Raw genomic sequence first — 21,530 nt, forward strand, 5'->3', positions numbered from 1 at the left:
ACCAAAATCAAAATGAGATGGCTCACTGCCATCCAAATGGCATAATATATTTAAACAATTAGATTTCAGCCAAAAGATTCAACTGAATATAAATTCGTATAAAGTAAAATACAGTGACTATTTTGCATTAGATAAAGATTATATGATGACTGTTTTTGTTCATTACTTTAGCAATTATCTAAATTTTTTTTTTGGCGCTCAATGAGACATTATTGGAGTTTAAAAGGAAAAGTACCCTGGGTCAGGAAAACTGTAAACGTTTGAAGACGCCCAGGGTTAAATGGAGGAAAGAAGGGGCTATCAATGCCCTTTGAGGTTGTGCATGGCAGAGAAGCAGACACATGTTCAGAAGGGTCCTTAGAGAGAGACTAAGGAAGCCCCAAATAGTAGGAAAAATATTTTTATTGCAGACATAGAAATAAGAAAATGAAAACGGGGGCATTTCTGTATACTTCAGAGAAGCAGGCAGACTTCGAAGACTCCCAGCTGTGGCCCCGTACACCATTCTGTATAGAGGCAGGAATTCTGGGGGGAAGAGTACAGTATCCCACTGAAGAACTGATCATTCTACCTATCTCTTTAGCATAGCTTACCATAAACCCCAATCAGGTCTGAGAAGCTATTCTCTTGGCCAGAACTTCACCTTTGTGCACCTTTATTTCAACTAGCACAGCTCCACTGAGCCAACCCTGGTTTTATTTAAAAGCCAGATTTTGGATCACAGCCCTCAAGCAGACATCCTATTTATAGAGTCAATCTCAAGTTCTGAAAAAGCATTTTCAATCTTCTATTGTTGGTTGTTGGACAATTTGGTACCCATATAGTAAGCATTCAGATTTCACCCTCATTTCCCATTCACCGCTTTTGTGCTCCTTCCTCTCTTCAGCCCCTTCTTGATTCATATTTGAAAAAAACATATTTTTATAAATGAGAAATAATTCAAATGCAAAACAATGACTTAACGTTACACTTTGAGAGACAGACTCCTAAAGTCAAACCAGAAATTGATTTTCAGTCAGATGCCCAAAGGATCAAGAAACAATAAAGTCTGAAACCTATATAGAATGCTACAAAGGCATCCTCTTTTAAAGGGGCTAATTTTATAGCCCATTTTAAGGAAAAAAGTACTGGACCATGAACTGAACTGATGTATTCATAGAAACAGCCTAGAGTTTTCACCTTTGCAGTTTGCTGATTGAAAACAAGCCTGCTTGATCTCCAAGTGGGCCAGGGAGGATTAGCTAATTCAGGAGTCTATGGTATGAGGTGAACCCATGAACGAAGTAAAGGCTGAGCGAGTCACAGACAGGAAACATCTGAGGTTGCAGGACTCAACTCCAGAATAGCCAGAGATCCAGAATACTCAGCCTCTCTGGTGTCTTTCTCTACAGCTCCTAACTGTTCACCAGTGTGAAAATCCTAAGTATCAAGGTTTATTGGGGTGTCAGCCCCCTAAACTTCTCAGAATCCAGAAGGAAGCCTACAGTAAGTGAAGACTGAATAGAAGGGGTCTGAGGGTGAAAGGAATAAACCAGCTCATGTATGTCTGTCTCATCATGTTCCATCATATATATATCTGTCTCATCATGCTCCATCATATATGTCTGTCTCAACATGTTCCATCATATATGTCTGTCTCATCATGTTCCAACATATATGTCTGTCTCATCATGTTCCATCATATATGTCTGTCTCATCATGTTCCATCATATATGTCTGTCTCATCATGTTCCATTTATTCTTCCAACATTCTCACCAATGCTCTCTTGATATTCTCTCTCTTGGGTTTTTTTTTTTTTGATCCCACAAGGCTTTCCAGACACAATTAGGAATTCTCCGGCAATAGCCAGGATAGCAGTGTCAATATATCAAATAAAGTTGGTATCAGTTGGCTTACTTAGGTCTCAGAGGGGGCGTGGCTGTGAAACACCTGGGCATATCTGAAAAGGGTAAAGAAAAGAAGAGGCTGTGATTTCTAAGAGGGGGAGAAGGGAGTTTGTGTGTTAACTACATCTGTGAGGTTAGTTAAGCTAGAAGTTTGTAACTGGTAAATGTAGGAAAAAAGGAAGAAGACCACAGCAGGGCTGCGCACTCTCTGAGCACTTTCTTCCACAGCTGCTGGGAAAGCAGCTTTGTGGTGACCACTGTAACCAGCATAAGCTGTGGAAGGAAACCTGATGGTGCTTGATCGCATTTAACATCTACTCAAGCACTAGCTGAATTAAAGGGAATTTCGCAGTCCTAGAGATAACATCCAAGGTGGCCAGATCACAAGGGAAGCAGTGTTAAAGTAAAATCCAGAGCCTGGCAATTTCAGCCTCCAGGTCAAGCAGAGGCTTTGTTCCTGCTGACAGCTCCCTCCCACTCCCAACCCCACCCCAATCAGCAGGAAGTACCCTAGAAAATAATGGCCACATTCCCAAAAACTGGATTATGAATCTTTATCTTTGTTTAGAGTGCTGCTTACAAGTTGTTATGGATAATGATCAGGAAAAAAAAGTTAAATAAAGGAGATTAGATTCTGAGTTCTTGTTTCAAAAAGGTAAAAAATGGGCGGGGGGGATGCTCACTGTAAAGATTTGCCACTTGTATTAGTTTAATAAAAGACTGATTGGTCAGTAGCCAGGCAGGAAGTAAAGGTGGGGTAACCAGACTGAGAGAATTATGGGACTAGAAAAGGCAGAGAGTGAGTCACCAGCCAGATGCAGAGGAAACAAGATGAGAATGCCTTATTGAGAGAAGGTACCAAGTCACATGGCTAAACATAGACAAGAATTGTGGGTGAATTTAGGTCATAAGAGGTAGTTGGTAATAAGCCTGAGCAATAGGTCAAACAGTTTATAACTAATACTAGCCTCTGTGCATTTATTTGGGACTGAATGACTGTGGGACTGGATGGGACAGAAAATTCTCTTTATACATACCCAATAATTGATAAATAAAAATACACTGCTGAGGTTTTTTGGGACGAATCCCATTATGGAAAAGGCGAGCACTACAGCTTCACAAGGATTTTACAGAAATGACAGCAACTATTCAAAATCGGTTTCCTCCACTGGGATACTCCTGTGAGTTGGCCTGGAGTTTTGCCAGCTTTACTGTCAGTGTATAATGCTGTGGTGCACAGAACCTAAGAAGGTTAAGAGACTTAGAATATACTTGGAGAATCCACGAAAGAGGAGAGACTGGGCAAATGGGATCAGAGGTCAGGAGTCATGAAGTCCAGAGCAATTTGGAGGCAAAAGAAGAAGACACAAAAACAAACGTGGGTTAAAGAAAAATGTCCTCCAAACTCTGAGGAGGGTGAAGGCTGATCTTAAAGTTTGGTTGAATGGTATGTTTTAGTCAAAGGAGTGAAGCATCTGTTTTATATAGTTTTACTGATAAATGGTAAGAAAATCTTCACAAATCAATTTTACCTATGATGGATTCCTTAAACAACGAATTTAATGTGTTTCATTTTTGCAGAATAGCCCTGATACTTTAGGTTCACAGCATGCTGCATGGAAAAGGAGACAGTCTACACATCTTATATTACATGCTAAGTATGGAAGCAAGAGGAGTAGGCTAGATGCTACTTCTCAATTTTCTCTACTCCAGACTTGTCAGAGCTAGCAGAGGGAGAAAGTTGAAAAGCAATTTTAAGCACCTAGCTATTTATAAAATAAATATAGAAACCTTTCAAAAAATCTTCCTCATAAAGCTTGATAAGATTAACTTTGTTTTACACATCTACAAAATAACTTAGTGAGACTGCCTTGTATTGTGTGTGTAAATTATTAATAAACTATACAGCCAAATTGAAACAAAAATGCAGAAACCTGCAGTAAAGCTAATATTTCTCTCACACTGTTCTGACAAATGTAATGTAGACATTGACCTATTTCTTCCCCTGGCTAAGTGTCTACACCATTGGCACATGGTTAAGACACACAGTCAAGCATAAACGAGTTGTCTAATAAATGTCTGGTGAATGTAGTATGTAAAGATATAATAATGTGTGAACTCTACGTGCCCCACATATTTTGTAAGTTTACAAGGTTTAAATACCTACAAATTATTTCTTAAGTACCTAATACCTTTGTGCATGTACAGAGACCAAAGCATGGGATCACTGATGTGACCACAATCCATGGAATTTACATGCACCCAAAATTACAGGCACCCAAAGCCAGAAATGACATAAAATGGAATTCTGCTCTGCCATTCTAAAGAAACATAGATCAAATGACATTTTGATTCTGACCTGGTGATAACTACTTCGGTTCTGGCCTCAACGTCTGGGACAAAATTGCAATGCTTTTAATTCACCGGATTGGTGATGATTAGGTCCAACAGTCCCGGAGGTAATTCAGTTATCTGCAGAGGAAATCAATAGAAATCGCACCTTGTGCAAACCAGGGCAATCTGGGCCAAAGTGGGTATCGTCTCTCCAAGTCTCATCTTCTGAAGTTGTGATTATTTTTTATTAGAAAAAAAAAACCACAATTCTTCAGAGAGAGAGAGAGAGAGAGAACAAAAAGTTCAATTAGGTACCAATGTCACTGAAATGTAAAGCTCCCATATTTCCTGCTCTCAAACTTTTAGGGCAAGACAGGGGAAATTTCAAGAGAATTCCATTTGTCTCTTTTTTATATTTTTCCCTTGTCTTTTCGGGATTTAGATTTTTAGCTGTTTCACAGTTAGATAAGTGAAATGCTTTATTTAATAGACACCATGGTGAAGTGTATAAATGTTTTACAGTCAAATGAGTCTAGTAGTTTTCATTTGGGCATTACAATGCACACCTTATTAGAAACTGAGCTATGTTTACTATCTAAGTCTCAGATTCCTAATATATGAAATGGGAATGAATATATTTTGATCTTCTTTTTCAAAATCTTACGTGAAGATTAAAAATGAGATTAGCTGTATAGTAGGAACTAGGTGTTTGTGCACACCTATGCATATCTTTCTCTATGAATATAAACATATACCTATATTAAAAATAGAGAGGAATTAATTTCTGTTTATATGTAATTATACACACACAGTTCATATGTAAAAATAAACTTCTAAATACATATTTGCTGTGACACAAGTGTGTAAATCCTACGTGTATGTGTCTATATGTTGAAAAATATAGGTACAGATATTGAAAGTTTACAAAGATTTCATCAGAAAAGTTTTCTTTTGCTCAAAATCACTTCAACTTTTCTTTAGCCAACTTGGTAGATAATAGCAAGTGTCAAATGTTAACAGTTGTGTTTTCAGACACAAATGGCATTGAGTCATCATGACTCTGCCCATTCTAATGGGCAGAGTGAAGCATCACAGCATTCTAAAGCTGCAGCAGTGTTCACTGACCTCAAGAGGTCAGGATCTTAAATAAGTTCTTCCTTTCCAGTTGGTCCTAAGAAACAAAACCAAAAAGGAGCCTGTGTGTTTTCTCATGAAGTCACAAAACTAACGAGTAGTTTAACCATAAAAATCTACAAATAGTATTTCTGTCTTATGACCACACCCTTCCTCAAATACATGGGCATTTATATTCCTGCCACAAATGGAAGAAACACATGTGGTCTTAGAAAAGAATGCTTATTTATGTCACAAGTTTGGGAGCAAGGGAGGAAAAAAGAGATACGAAAATGAGAGAGAGAGAGAGAGAGAGAGAGAGAGAGAGAGAGAGAGAGAACGCAATCTCAATCAAACCTCAGGAAGTAATTTGGTAAACAATGAAGAAGTGATTCCAATGTATGTAGAGGTAAAAGACACAGAGTAGCTGATAGAACATCATCAAATGCAAAGAATAAAATTGAGTACTCATAATCCCTGATGTCAATGCTTACGACAGAACTACGGTATCAAGGCAGTGTGGCAATAAAAAAAGAATAGAGAGATCACAATGGACAGAAAAGAGAGCCTAAAAAGAAGGCATAAAGGTAGAAACCACTAAATTTGACAAAGAATCAACGGAAATAATGTCAAAAAGTAGATGCTGAAATAACTGGATACCACATGCCAAACATCCAACCTAAATGGAGGTTTTACATACTTTCTAAAAAATTAATTTAACAGTGAACAATAAATTTAGACGTAAACCACCAAAAGTAAAACTGTGAGGGCACAGGGAAAAAATTTAGGCCATCTTGGATGTGGCAATGACTTTTTTAATGCATCGTGAAATGTAGGGTCTGTGAAAGAAATGAGAAACTAGACTTCAAACTTCTTGTCTGAAAAAGAAAATGGTAAAATAATAAAGGAACATTAAGTGTATGGAAATATTTCCCAGAGATGTCTGTTATCTAAAATATACATGGGATACATAAATTTGAATAAAATGTATACACTGAACATATACATTATTTCTATACATTTCAGATATACATTATTTATAAAGTAGATATGAATTATGAGAGAGGACATAAAGCTAATTGTTTTCATAGTTCCAATTCTGTTTTGGATTTGTTATTTTTTATTTTGATAGGGGGTAAGTATATAAAATATATCCAATAGTAAAAGCAAAAAATTTAATGTAAAGCTCCGGCTTCAACGTCAAATGCCAATTCTTACTGCAATGAAGTTCATTAAGTTGTATAGAGTTTGGGTCTATTAAATTTTTGTGTGTAAAATTTTTGTGTATTTGGAAGGTTTTTATAATAAAGTTTGTTAAAAATAAAATGCACAAAGATCCCTTAAACCTCAAAAATAGGGAAAACAATCTGATAAGAAGATGGAACCAAAGTTCTGAAAAGAATGCAGCACTAGGGAAGACATTCTGACAGCAAAGGGCATATGAAAAGTTGGTTGTGACCCTAGGTCACCAGAGAGCCATATTAAAACTAAATAAGCTAATACTACATACCTAACTACTGTATCCAAAATGTAGAACAAATCAAGCTCACGAGGTATATAGAACTGAACTTCCATTCCAAATAGGAATACAAGAACTGCTGAGGCCCTTGTAGGTAGCGGCACTGTTCTACAGAACTATACAAACTTACGTAAATGTATAATCTAGCAATAGTGATCTCGGCTATTAACCAAGCAGTTTATATAGGAAAACATGTCCACATAAACATCTGCCCAAAGACAATGTTAGCAACTTCATACAGACTTCTCAAGACTTGGAAGTCAACGGGATAACCTTCAATGAGCTAACGATGAACACTGAATAATACAAACACAGACACAGTAGGATGATATTCAGCACTAAGATGAAATGAGTTATCAGATCAGGTAATGATGTGAAGGGATATTCAATGCACACAGCTAAATGAAAGAAACCAATCTGAAAGGCCTCTGCCTTCAGGGAATAGTAAATGAACATAATTTTTAGGGATTAGGAACATGTGAAGATTACCATAAAAGATTTTCAGAGAGTTGAAACTATTTCAGTGCTGAATACAAGACAATATACTTTTCCCTAAACCATCACTAATGTAAGATATTGTGAATGGTAAGGGTGTAACAAAGCAATCAATCCATTACAAATGACTTGCCACAATGAGGAATGTTGATAATTGGGGAGCATGTGAATATATCAACAGAAAGTCTAGGGAAAACCTTGGTAACTTTGAAATTTGCTACATGCCTAAAACTTCTATTAAAATTAATGTGTTTTAAGTCAAAGGAGGGGGAAGAGAAATGGCCAAAAATCCAGTGGCCTAAATTCCAGACTGCATTCTGTCATACCATTTGTATAAACAAATCTGAAAGTTGTCAGGCTTGGACCGAGGCATGAGTTCAAGCCACAGTTTCTACACTTACTCAATATGGACCACATGTATTCTCGTTGAGGCCTAGTTCTTATGTAGTGCTGTTCTGATGACAAAATAGTGTAAACAAACCATCTAGTTCCAGGAGTGTATGTGTGCGTGTATTTGTATGTTAAAAAGAACCAATCAACAAATTATTATGACAAATTGTCAAATTCTCAGGACCACCTCTAAAATTTGGATTCCAAGAAATTAAATTCTAATATTTCTTTGACACATGAAATATGAACAATATGTTTTTAACAAAATGTAATACAAGTTTTGTTCATGGCTATCCACATGATTAATTAAATTCTTGTTAGAATCATTTAATTATAATTTTGAGAAGCAAGTATCTTGGGCCCATCTACTGAGTTTTGAACATGTATCTGCTGAAAGGCCAGCATTTAAATGGTACACTGAGACTACGTAGAGAAGATGTCTCCTGCTTCACTGCTGCTTGTCTTTATTGCATCTAATGCAATTTAGGAAATATCATTCTTATCCTGTGATGAAAGCAAATTAAAACATCTATAAAGATAAAAAATGACTTGCATAATAAGACAAAATGTTGCTAAGAAAAATCATATTTTTTAAGAATAAAAGAAACATAAATGCTATCAAACCAAAATTCCAATGGACCGTGATATTGGTTGTCCACTCTTTTTCATAGCAGGACAGAGCCAAGTTCCAATTCCCTTTTCTGGAGCACAGCCAGAAGGAGAATTAATTCGACCAATTCATCCCATATAACACATTTTGGCAGTTGACTAAAAAGTCAAGTAACTCTATTGAGACTTTTACTTTTGAAAACCACCAGGATGAAAGCCTCAAAACTTAAACATACGCTCACTAAAAGATCAGTTTATTATATTCCTTCCAAATATGAGATACGGAAACAATGAAATCAGTGAGAGAACTATGAAGCATAATTTTCCTGTGGTGTTTCCATGGAAATATTTGCATTAAAACATGTGTTTTATCTCACCATTTCAAAATGAGCAACTTCAAAATGGCAGGGGGACCATGCGGATACCTAAAGTTAGGAACTGGACATTCCTGTGAGTTTCCACTCACGGGATGGAATCCTAGAGTGTGCCTATCATAAATTTTCCTAAAATTTAACAGCACTCTAGTATTTTATCTCTTCGCTATTCTGTTAAAAGCTTCTCTTCTTATCTTATGTAAAGAAGCCTCAAGAGAACAACAGTCACAGGCAGTGACTCAAGGTATTAAAACTTTGAAGGGCACAAAACTGGTGAAAATATGGGACACATTCTCATCATGAGTGGGTCACTTCCCAACCAAACTAACTATAGAAGTGGGTAAAATGTCTGTGAAATTTGGAATGAATTTCTTTTAGAAGCTAGTAGCTTATGGATCATGGAATCATATAGAAGGGCACACTAAGTTCTACTTTTCCATCTTCTAGGACCCATTTTAAAAGAAATCAAGAGGGAAAAACATTCCAAAACATCATTTATCAGCAAAATTTTATACAATAACATAGAGAAGATGATAAAAGAAAAAAAGAGTGCAGCTAAAGGTTGTGATTAAACCACAGCTGAGCTAGAAATAGGGTCACATAGAGGACTTCAGTTTAAACAACACTACAGAGCCTTCAGCCACACATCTCTAATCCTCAACTATGTCAGAGAAAATAATTCTTGCCTGGCAAAGATTTCGAACCATCAAATTCCTAAATCATCTGGGCACTTCTGAAGATCCCTAAATATAACAGTCTATCTTAAGATGAAGAAAAACTAATGTTTCAAAACAATTTTCCTACATGTCTAAGATTCTTCTTTGAGAATCTCACACTTGTGCCTCTGCCTTTCAAATAAATGTTGGGCATTTTTCTTTTGCTATTTTTAGTCTATTAAGCATCCAGGATATTCCTGGTATTTGCAGTTTACAAATTTATTTCCTCATGTAAGCTCCGCAAAGTTATGTCATGTAGCATATATTTTAGATCTTGAGTAATACCTACCTAGAAATGAATCAACAGGTGTTACCCATATTAATAACTTCATGTTCAAATGATCTTAAATATAGTGTTTGTTCAGACCCCACAAAACTATTTCTATGTTTCAAGATAATGATGAACTGAAATTCACTGGTAAACATAGCTATTTCTTTGAAACCCAGAGTGGGATAGCCAGATATTTCAAATGGGATAAGTTCATATTTTTCTTAAATATGTGACGTCTGGACCATGCTATCTAAAGTACAATTGTTATATTCTTTTATATGCATGTACACACATAAATTTGTTTTTATCTCATAATGTACTTTATAGTTCATAGCGTATAATGTACATATCTTTATTAATGTTTTATTATAGGAAAAGCAATAAAGAATAACAAAAAAGTATAATAGCATTATCTAAACATCTGGTCCTTACTAAAACAATTTAAATTTCTACTTCAAATATAACCTTTTCATACATTTACATGCTCCATGACTTATATAACATGACATAGAAGAAAATGGCTTTGCTTTGTTTTTTAAATCCTTCCATAACAACCAATCTTCAAGAAGGACTTCAAAATTTCTTCCTATGCCACTTCCTTTAGCAATTCATACCATCACTTACATCTTTGCTGCCATGCTTCCTCTTCTCTTTCTACTGCTCCATTCTTATTTTTAAAAGATTATTTATTTTTATTTTATGTGCATGAGTGTTTGGCCTCCACGTATGTCTACGTACCCCGTGTCCCTGAAGCCCATGGATGCCGAAGAGGGTGTCAAATCCTAGTAACTGGAGTGATAGACATTTCAAGCTACCACTGGGGTCCTGGGTATGGAACCTGAATCTTAGATAAGAACAGCAAGGTCTTATGACCTGAGCCATTTAGTCCCTACTGCAATCTTCTTCTCGTCTTTTCCCACCACTAAAAAAAAAATTCCCCACAGCCAAGATGTCTCTCAAGCATCTTTTCCCTTTTTCTCTTTGATAGGATCCCCTAAAAGTGATGTGTAATTCAATGGGTACCAGTGGCCATTACAACTTAATAGACTATCTCTCTGTAGAAGGATCCTTTTGTATTGGTTATGGACACTCATCTGATTACCAAAGCTGACTTCCTCATTCCAGCATAACCACCAGAATAGGTAGCATGTGACAGCATTTGCTATATCCTATTCAACTCATATTAGTCAGTATTTGTGCTGAAGTAAACACCGTAGCTTAAACTATAACATTGACCCTGAGCATTAGCAAGCTACACCTGTGACCCACTATCTCTGTGAGGGCTGTCTCAACATTCTCCCTCGCCTGATTCCTACCTCATCAATGTTAATGTTCCCCCATCACAAACCTTCCCCCCCCCCAAATTTACACAGGCCTCCTTCAAGATTTCCTCCTTGCTATCCATCACCTGTGTATGAAATGGTAGCTTCCTCGGATAGAAGCTCGAGGTAGCAACCTAGTTATTCCCTGCTTTATGTTCCAACAGGCATCAAATTTACCTGTCAAAATATAGACATGTCATTTTCCCTTTCACCTGTGAGCCTCACCTTCCTCATTTGGCAAATAAAAATAAAAATAAATCAAAAATCAAAACCTAATGAAGTGTTTGAAAATTCCCCTTCTTTGCCATTTTCCACATCTAGTTGAAGTCTAATATACATTCTATTATCTTCAGGTAGCCTTGTAAGCAACTTTAAACACTTGTATCTGATAGACAAGCATTAAAAGTGATCCAATTTATCCTCTACTGATTTAAAACACCAACATAAGCTCTTTACATGGCCCTTCCATGATTAAGTTCTGTCTTCCCCTTCATACATCCCTAACTATACACAAATCACAGAGTTCGTTCTAGAACACATCATGATCCCTCCCTCCTGGGTCCTTTTATTCTTCCCCATGCATTTCTGTTGCTGTTCTGCATAAGTGATAAATTGCAACTCTGATCTTCATCTGGACCTCAGTCAAATGTCCCTCTCCCTGCTCCTTTAAGGCTTGTGTCAGAGAGTGACTAAGTGTGAATTACCTGGTTGTTATGAAAATGGATCAATACACTGCAGTTTCATGTCACCAGAAACTCTAGTATTAAGTGCTTCAAATGATTCTAGAGTGGCCATAGAGCATGAAATATAAATCCAGATAATATAGTACTGGAAGGTTTTGTCCTCTTTGGTTGTTCCTCTTGTTCTTGTTCTTGTTATTACTAAACACAGAAGCCAGGGTGACAAAAGACAGGATATGTAAGATGTGCTGAAAGTCCTTCTTGTGAGCAAGGATGGCACTCTGTGACTGAGGTGGAACCTTGCATTGTGCCATAACACTCAGCCGCATCCTGACTAGAGCAGACACTTGATCCATTCACCTAGTCATGCTGCCATACCTAGCTGTCTTTTCTTTCTGGTCTCGGCTCTAGTCTGGGTTTTGTACTTAATAATCACACAGTGCCAATAAAAACTCTAAAGAACAGTCACAAAAATAGTCAAGTCGGACATTACATTTTTTCACAGCTTTTCTTCTGAATTAACATGGAGAGTCCATGCTAACTTCAGATTTGAAGTTCAACCAGTCAGAAAGAAATAAACCAAGACATCCTCACTCAAGACGAAATATAACAACTCCATCTAACACTTTCGAGGGAGGAAGCCACAGTTTTCATAAGATCATCACTTTCGAATCTTTGGGTTTCTTTCTGTCTTCAGAAGCAAGGGTACCATGCATACCAACTGTTGCATGGCAGGGCGGGGCTAAGAACAATCAGGAAGCCATACAAAAGTAACAAAGTCTATGCTGAGATACTTTTTCAGATGTGTAAAAATGCTAGGCGCAGATACTTTAGATAAACATCAGAGGATTGCCTGTCTAATGTTGAGCTTTGGAGATTTTTTTCCCCTGTAATCAAGTATGAGCTTGTCTGGAGTTCAGAACCTCAAAAAGCAGTGTAAAATTGAGATATCAGAGTAGATGGTTCTCTAACCCATGGGTCACGACCCTTGGGGGTCAGATGACCCAGGGGTCACCTAAGACCACCAGAAAACACAGATATTTACATTATAATTCATAACAGTAGCAAAATTACAGTTATGATGTAGCAACAAAAAAAATTATGGTGGGGGGAGTCACCAAAACGTGAGGAACTATATTAAAGGACTGTAGCATTAGGAAGGTTGAGAACCACTGATCTGGATTTAAAACCATTTATAGTGTCTACTACTTTCTCATTGTTAAAATAATGAAAACACAATCAAGTTTTAGGATTAAGGGGACACATACATGAGTTCCAGGGACAAATTTGTCAAGTGAAAGCCATTACAATATTTGAGCAGGTGTTAATCCATTCATATGCTACTCATAAAATTACTCTGTATTTGCATATTATGTTAATTAGTGTATATATAGGCACTAATTTTTTTATATAATAAATAAAAACATTCAATTAACATGTCTTTTGCAACTGAGAAAGCCCAGAGAGTTTGTGTGTTTTTCCAACACCACACAACTATTATTGCAGCAGAATCTGCAGTTATTCTATTGTAGCATGCCAACAGTAAAACTTTACAAAGCAAATGTAATTAATTTCCACAGAGAATCATTTACTTTGAGAGTAATTAGATCAGGAAATACCCATAAAGCTGAAATCTTTTATGGAGACCTTATCTTTTATGGTAAATTTTATTTATCACAACAACTATAGATCATGACATTTTAATAGGGTTTTTTTTTGAGTTTTCAAGTTTTAAGCAGTCTAATGAATCACTCTTGAAAAATAAAAATTTTATTACATTGGATTTCAGTCTTTTGACTTTAAGTGAAGCAGGTCAGCGGGTTTAAGAATTCCATGAGTTTTTCCTTTGAACAAACCCATGACAGGGATTCATTAAACACTCAAAATGCCTACATTGTGCTAACAGGAGTATTCTCTGAAGCAATCTCACTTGGAGAGACTTGGGCTGTTATTCGGGTTGGAAACTGCCTGGAATGTCTTCACTGGAGGCATTCTGTCTTCAGTTAACCCCAGAAAATGAAGTTGTGGCTTTGTGATTAGGGTTTGCTTGTTTGTTTGTTTTTTTAACTCAGCAGCCTATCAATCTATGCTTTTATTTATAAATGTTAAGCTTTGCTAGTTGGAAAAGGGGAGACATAGCTGGAGCAAGGGGCCTTCAGACAGAGGGCTTCCTGGAAGCTACAATGGGCCTTATCTCAGAATCGCCCATTGTTTTGAGTATATGCTACAGCACACCCTCAGAGCAGTTCCCAAGGGTGGCAAGAACCCATGTGCTCACACTGAACTTCGAGGTGATGAACAAGTAACACAGTTATACTTCCAGAATGCACATGGCTAGCTCTATTAGTTAAAACAGCTGCTCAAGCAAAACGTGTGACTTTCAGCTGGAAATCAAGTTTACTGACAGAAAGCCCAGTATAAAGAATTGCAAACTATAAAACGTCAGAACAAACAAAAGAAGAAAAGTAAAAGAAAAAAAAAGAAGTTGAGGGTCAGAATAAACACCTAGGAACATGTTACACAGTAGTCCAAATTCCCCACTGCATGGTGCTTCCTCATTGACCCTGAGCACACAGAAATGCAGAGGGCAGAATGGAATCCCATGGTCTCTTACACAAGCAGGAAGGCATGCAGAAAAATCTCTAAGTAATGGTGCAAATGCAGTTAACTTGGAAATGGGGCTAAGTGCAGAGATTGAGAAGAAATCAGATTCTTACCATCTGAGAATGACTTCTAGGACATCCATTGATATCTTCCACTTTCTCATTGGCTAAATCCAAGAAATAAAACAAAAGAGAGAAAAAAAGAACAACATGCTTAAGCAATGAAGTGAAACACGCACAGGGGGAAAAAGGCGACCTTTAAAATAAAATAAAAAATTAAAAACACCAAGCAGAAATGCCACTGTTTCCCCTACTCAGCCTCCCAAGCCAGGGACAAGGGAGCCAACTTGTTATCAGCCAACAATTTCATGTGCACAAATCAAGCAAAGGAAAAAAGGGGGAAAAAGTGAGTGAGTGAGGAGGAAGTCGCTGCTGGCTTTCCAGCTGTGCCAAATGACTGCTGACATGAAACCTTTCACAAATGTCCCTGCTGGATCAGGATCCAGTTTCAAGGAGTCTCAGTGTATGAGCTCCTCCGGTTAAGGAAACACGCACATGGGAGGCATATGGCTTAATGAGGCTTTCCTTTCTGACAATGCTATATATGTAAAGACACAGTTTGAGCTATTGCAGAGTGTGGCCAGAATGCCTTTTTCAGTCTCACGTAAACATATTCAATTAAATCGGAGACAGGAACACTCCTGTCTTGGACACAGGAGACGACTCTGTATGCATCAGACCTAAACTACAATGTAGCAAAAGAGTAGAGAGCAGAGAGCCCCTCCGAGTTGTCAGAGGGCAGGTCTCACCGATGATCTGGATGATCTCAGCCAGGAGGACCCCGTCTGCAATGTCCTGCTGCAAATCCTTAATCAGCCGCTTGTGGCCAGATTTTGCCAGGTAGTGGTTGGCCCAGTCAGTGTAAATCTGTGGAAGAGAGGGAGGGAAGAAGTGAGATGGGGCGTGGGAGAAGAGAGACAAGAAAACTGCTCAAGGCAAATGCGAGACTCGGAGGGAAACCGTTCAGGATCGCATTCCAGCTAAAGAAGTCACAGCTCCAAAGGAAACAGTTGTAAAGTCATTTTTAAACGGCTCTTTCCCCCACTTATCTCTTGTTTCAAAGGACGATGAATCATTCCTTTCAAAACCATGGACTAGTCAGTTGTGACCAAGCAAAACTCCCTTCCCAGCTGACTCGGGAGGAGATCGCTAATGGAACCAGTTTGGGTTTTCTCTTTGCTCTTTCCCTCCCCCTCTTTATTTTGAAAATAATCCTGTCTGTGTAAAGGGAAGCCACCTGGTCTGATTTATGGAGGAACTTTGTAAAAATGTGTTTCTCTGAAGAGAAGTTATTGAATTTGCCATCTGAGATACTATATGTGACAATATTTTGGCATCCTTTTATGAAATAATTGCAAATGCCTTCTTGTCTAAGATATTTTGTTTGGACTGTCATCTCTTATTTAAACCTCCTGAAATATGTTTGTATTAGAACAGGGAGGCAGCAAATGGAGTTAAAATTACAATACAGAACAGAAAAGTGTATTGTAAATCACAGGGTTGGCAATTTGGTTTACAAATAGGTGATTAAAGCAACTGGCTGGTCATGATAGATACACACACATACACATACACACACATTACTTCTTAAAACAGTATTAGTCTATTAGGCTTGAAGATGTTTCAGTTGCATGGTGGTTCATTAGTAACTGTGTTACAAGGTAGATTATGATAGGACATAATATTTTTTAAAAAAAAAAATGAAACCAGAAGAGAAAGGGGAAACAAGAAACAGACAAAGGTGGCTGGAATCATGGCTCCAAGGTTGAGAGTATGTGTTGTTCTAACAGAGCACCGACTTGGGGATGCTCACTGTCACCTGCTGTGTCATCTAAGACCCCAGGACTCATATGCACTCCTCTGGATCCCGAAAGCAATACACACCAATGCATATTCCCATACATAGACATACGTAGGTACACACGATTAAAAGACAAATCAGTTTTAAAAGGCATACAAAAGTGTTATAAGAAATAGTGGGATCAGAGCTGGGATGATAAAACTCGGATATGAGAAATCCATGAAAGAATCTTCCCTGCAGAGGATGTGACCCAGGCAAGGAAGAAGCTCCCGAAATGCAGAGTCTAAGGAGAAACTGGCTGACTGAGGATGTCTGAAATAGGTACTGCCTAAGTCAAGAGAGTGAGTTTTATCTCAGGGTCACAAGCTAACAAAGGCCAACAAAGGCCAACAAAGTGAAAAACTACTATTTAAAGATTTAGTGTTGGAGAGACTCCTCGGGGTTAAAAGCACTTACTGCTATTGCAGAGGACCAAGGTTAGGGCCTTAGCACCCATATGTCAGTTTACAACTGTCTTTAACTCCAGTTCTGAGGGATCTGATTCCCTCTTCTGTCCTCTTTAGGAACCAGTTAAGTATATGGTAAACATATATTCACACACATGAAATAAAAAATTTAAATAAGCTAAAAGTATTGTTTTCTTATAATAATAGAGCTCATATCTGGTACCTTTTATAGGCAAGACAAATATTTTATCACTGTGCTATAGATAAGCTCTCCCTAACGTGACTGGGTGAGCCTTGAGTTTATGCTGTGGCTTACGCAAGCATAGACACTGTGATCCTCCTGTTTGAACCTATGGAATAGCTAAGGATACAGAGCTGGACAACAAGACCTGACTACTGAGAAAACAAATACATACGTTGTAATTAGTAAATCAGAAGTATATGAGACAAAACAAAACTGGGAAGGTTTCCCAAAAGTTGTGACCCTTCATAATTTTGATAGCTTGCTACAAAATGTTCTATAATGAGTATGGAGTATGCCTAAACAACAGTTTAACATTTTAGCACATTTTTATACACATATTACACACAGGCATACACAGAGAAAGAGACAGAGAGACAGACAGACAGACACAGGGTTGCACAGAGACAAAAAACACAGACACACACACAGAAAGACACATACTCATATACAGACAGACACATATAGATGATACACAGACACACAGACAAATACCATATTAGGTACAAAATTAAAACTGCATTCTATAATTTTTGCTTTTAAAATAACAATTTAACAGAAATTCTAAAAGTCATTTCATGTATATTTGCATCAATATTCTTGATAGCATACTGCAGAGAAAATTCAGTACTCCTGTCAGAGAATAATTAATATTTCTGACTATGATTTTACTGAATTTATAACTGAATATTTATATGAAAACTAATACACTGATAATTTATAGGTTAAACATATATGTGGGCCTGATAAATGTTTTCAGGGTATTACTAAGTAGAAACATTCCAAAAGTATGAAAACATATAGATGATATACTTTTAGAAAATATCAAGTAACATCTTAGGTATATCTGGTGATTTTTATTTACGTCACTGTTTGAATAATTAAAGGTATATAGATACGTAAGAAAGAATAGGTTGGTAAGTGCCACTTGATTTTTCATATCTATGATCTGTATTATTTGTAAAGTATCAAAGCTCTGATTCTCTTGCCTGCTCATGGGACCCTTTTCTGCCTATTGGGTTGCTCGCCCAGCAATATGAGGATTTGTCCCTAGTCTTTTTGCTTGCTGTTATGCTATGTTCAACTGATATTCCTGGGAGGCCTGATCTTTTCTGAAGATAAATGAAGGAGCAGTGGATCTGGGGGAAATAGGGGGGATACTAAGAGGAAGGGAGGCAGGAGAGACCAAAGTCAGGATGTATTGTATGACACAAGAATAAAGAAAAAGAAAATGACTCATGGCTCTCTCTAAATCACAATGTGAACAATTTCTAAATGTATTTATTTGGCAGTCCTTTCATATCCACTTATTTGGTGAAACTTACGGTTGTTTTATATTTGCATGCCTGAAAAGATTTCTTTTGCTGTTTGTAAAGATTTCTAAATTTAAAACATTTAGCATTCTCCTTTTATTTGCACTTCATCCAAGTAGTAGAGTTCTAAGTTCACCATTCCAGATGAAGAATGGTCTGAGTTTCATTTGGATTGTAGCAGCCTCTCCACAGGCAGGGGTCACTGAGCCATCGGCTGACTTTAAAAGACTGGTGTCTGGAGTCAGACAAATCTAATATGAGGCCCTGGAGAATTCACCACCACTGTGAACTTAGCAAAGTTACCCATTCTTTCTAAATTGTAAAATAGGGTAAATAATAAACCTTGCATCACAAAACTGTGCCAAGACGAATAAAGTAGCACCTCTATAAAGCCTGTGACACAGAGTTACTCCCAAAGAATTCCCTGACACCAGGGCCAGCATTGTGACATCTAGCTGTTCTCTGCTAGGCTAGCTTAAGAGTAAGTACTTGTTCAGATTATTACCTCATGGAGATGAAGCAACTGGAAAAACCAGGGCAAAGGCTGAAGAACATGCAGAGCTGACTTCTGGCTCTATACTTCTGTCAGATGCTTATCTTCTAATTAAGTGCGGCTTCTGGGTTCTCTGCCTCCTGACTACAAGACTGGATTGAAGTACAGTGGTCACCTCAGGACCTCTACTAAAGGCTACTGCATCACCTTCCATGCTGCCTGGATTTTATTTTAGGAGGACACTAGCTAACATGAAAGGAAATGTTCATTTTAAATAGCAAACTGAATGAAGTATATAAACAACAAAACAATGGTTTTACCCACCAATGCATGCTGAAAGAGCCTTACCATGTGTACGACTCTTTCAGGAAATTTAGGCAAACAGATGGAAGCCAGTTGGCTGGCTTTAACTACTGATAAGAAAGCCCCAGGCTGGTCCGGCAGACCTTGTGTGTTTGCTTCCGGATTTTCTCCAGGGGATTTCACACCTGAGGTCTTTGCCTGGAAGAATGCTTAGAACACAGCCCTGACTTTCATTGTCATCAGCAAAATCAGTAACTAAATGAATGAACTGAGAGTTCATTTCTGGTTAAAAAATCACACACACAAACTTTTAGTTAATTATCCTTTTGTAAGAACATATATACTTTCTGTAAGTAAAAGAAATGATAGCCTATGAGGAAATCATGAGAGGGGAAAATTGTACATCCCAAAGGAATGTCATAACTGGAAAAACATAAAACAATTACAGCACAAAATATAATTATATATTATAAATGATTAAAACATATTTTATCTAGATTACTTATTTACTCATTTATTTATAAAAGATCTGTTATATATCTCAGGTTAACTTCAAATTCATGTCTATGCCCCAGATGACCTTGAAAGTGCAGCAATCTCCTTGCCTTGGTTTCTCAAGCACTGGGATTACAGGCATGCACCACCATACCCAGACTGTTTCTTCAAACTCTGAAATTGAAACTATGTGAGTTGAGGAAAACAGTGGTGATGTGGGAGTCCCATCTGTATGCTGTGATTACCATGAATGAAAAAAGAAACTGCTTTGGACCTATAGCGGGGTAGAACTTAGGTAGGTGGGGAAAACTAAACTGAATGCTGGGAGAAGGAGGTGGAGTCAAAGAGAAGCCATGTACCCCTGCCAGAGATGGATGCCAGAACTTTAGGCAGTAAGCCACAGCCACTTTGTATTACACAGATTAATAGAAATGGGTTAAATTAATATGTAAGAGTTGGCCAATAAGAAGCTAGAGCTAATGGGCCAAGCAGTGATTTAATTAATACAGTTTCTGTGTGGTTATTTCAGGGCTAAGCAGCCTCCTTACAACACAGTGGGGAAAAGGAGGTGTCTCTCCAATGAGGGAATGGACATGAATAGAAGACATGGTAAGAAATCAAAAAACTCACTAGTCAACTTTCTCTTATGCTCTGATGAGAAAGAATGCAAACAACCCTGTCAACCTTCATTAACTTCTGTTGTTCAAACAGATGTGGAGGGATGATAAATTATGTTCTGATGCTGGGTTTGGACCGCAGCTTCCTTTGGTTCTTTAACATACAACACAGTCATTCTATGAAACATTTCAGCTCCAGCTGATTAAGTTAGGAAATGTTATATTTCCCAGGATTAAACTGTGAATTAATAGAAGTTCTTGAGTGAAGAAACTCGTATAAATGGGAGTAATGTAAAATGAATATAAACTCAATATTTGGCAATTTCTTATTCAAACTCATTGAGTATTTTCATTGCCAAGCTTTAGGCCAATGTTTCAAAAGCTTCAAATATGGCTAACTCCTATTTTCCAAAGTAAGTGTTCTTCAAGTATTTTACCTAACAAATGGTATATACATCTCTATGAATTATACTTTGGAAATTAGATAAAAATTAATAAGATTACATTGATCAAAAACTAATCAGAAATCATATTACAATTATTTATACATATATTGTATATTTATGCATATATAACTCATTTACATTAATTAGAATAAGTCAAAGGTATCATGCATCAACGTAAATTTTTGGCCTATTATATAATATGCGTTTTTAGATGACACATTCTACAGCATTAAGTTTAGTTCTATCACTTCCCATCCATGTAAGGTCCACTAACTGAGTATTTATTTACTTAGTACCAGGGACTCCTCATTCACAAAACAGGCAATATTACCATTATCTCTGAACAAAATTTCTCTAAAGTGTAAATGAAATCTGACATAGCCTTTCACTTAATACATTTATTAAGTGTTAAATATATTATAACTAGTTTGCTATTTAAATATATATTTTCATTATAATGAGAATTGTATGTTCAGATTGATATTAAGGTCTTTAATCCATTTGTAATAATTTTTAAAGATCCATAGTTACTGTTAACTCCTTAAACCTAAGATATCCATCTAATTATAATAATATGAAACAATTAAGAAAATCAGTTACAAGTTGTAATGGCCTCTTAGGAATATGCCCTTATTATTATTTAATTTCACTTTTATTGAAAAGAGGCTTTTTTCATGCAATACATTATGATTATGGCTGGTCCTCCCCAACTCCTCTAAGATCTCCTCACTTGTCCCACCCTACCCACCCAAATTCACAGTCTTTCTCTCTTTCATTCGAAAACAAGCAGGCATTTAAAGTAATAGTAACAATAAATTAAGATAAGATAAAAGTAAAAAGCAAATGAAACAGAATATGATAAAACAAACAGAAGAAAGGGGGCCAAGGAAAAGACACAGAAAACACATACAAAGGCAGACACACATGCATTCCCACTCACAGAAAACCCATTAGAAACAAAGTTGGAAATCACAAAATATTAGAAAAAAGACTTTAAGGTTA

General features: G+C 37.1%; 1 protein-coding gene across 1 annotated transcript in view; it reads right to left on the reverse strand.

The window, feature by feature from the left end:
• The window catches only part of Nav3 (neuron navigator 3), a 583,384-nt gene that overhangs the window by 221,729 nt on the left and 340,125 nt on the right, over positions 1–21,530 (reverse strand). The window contains exons 3-4 of the mRNA XM_038314956.1: positions 15,123–15,240; positions 14,428–14,480 (exon numbers count right to left, since the gene is read on the reverse strand). Coding sequence (XP_038170884.1) covers positions 14,428–14,480; positions 15,123–15,240 — 171 coding nt within the window. The remainder of the gene's footprint in view (positions 1–14,427; positions 14,481–15,122; positions 15,241–21,530) is intronic.

This window comes from Arvicola amphibius, chromosome 17 (genome assembly GCF_903992535.2).
Source record: "Arvicola amphibius chromosome 17, mArvAmp1.2, whole genome shotgun sequence".
Classification (NCBI taxonomy): domain Eukaryota; kingdom Metazoa; phylum Chordata; class Mammalia; order Rodentia; family Cricetidae; genus Arvicola; species Arvicola amphibius.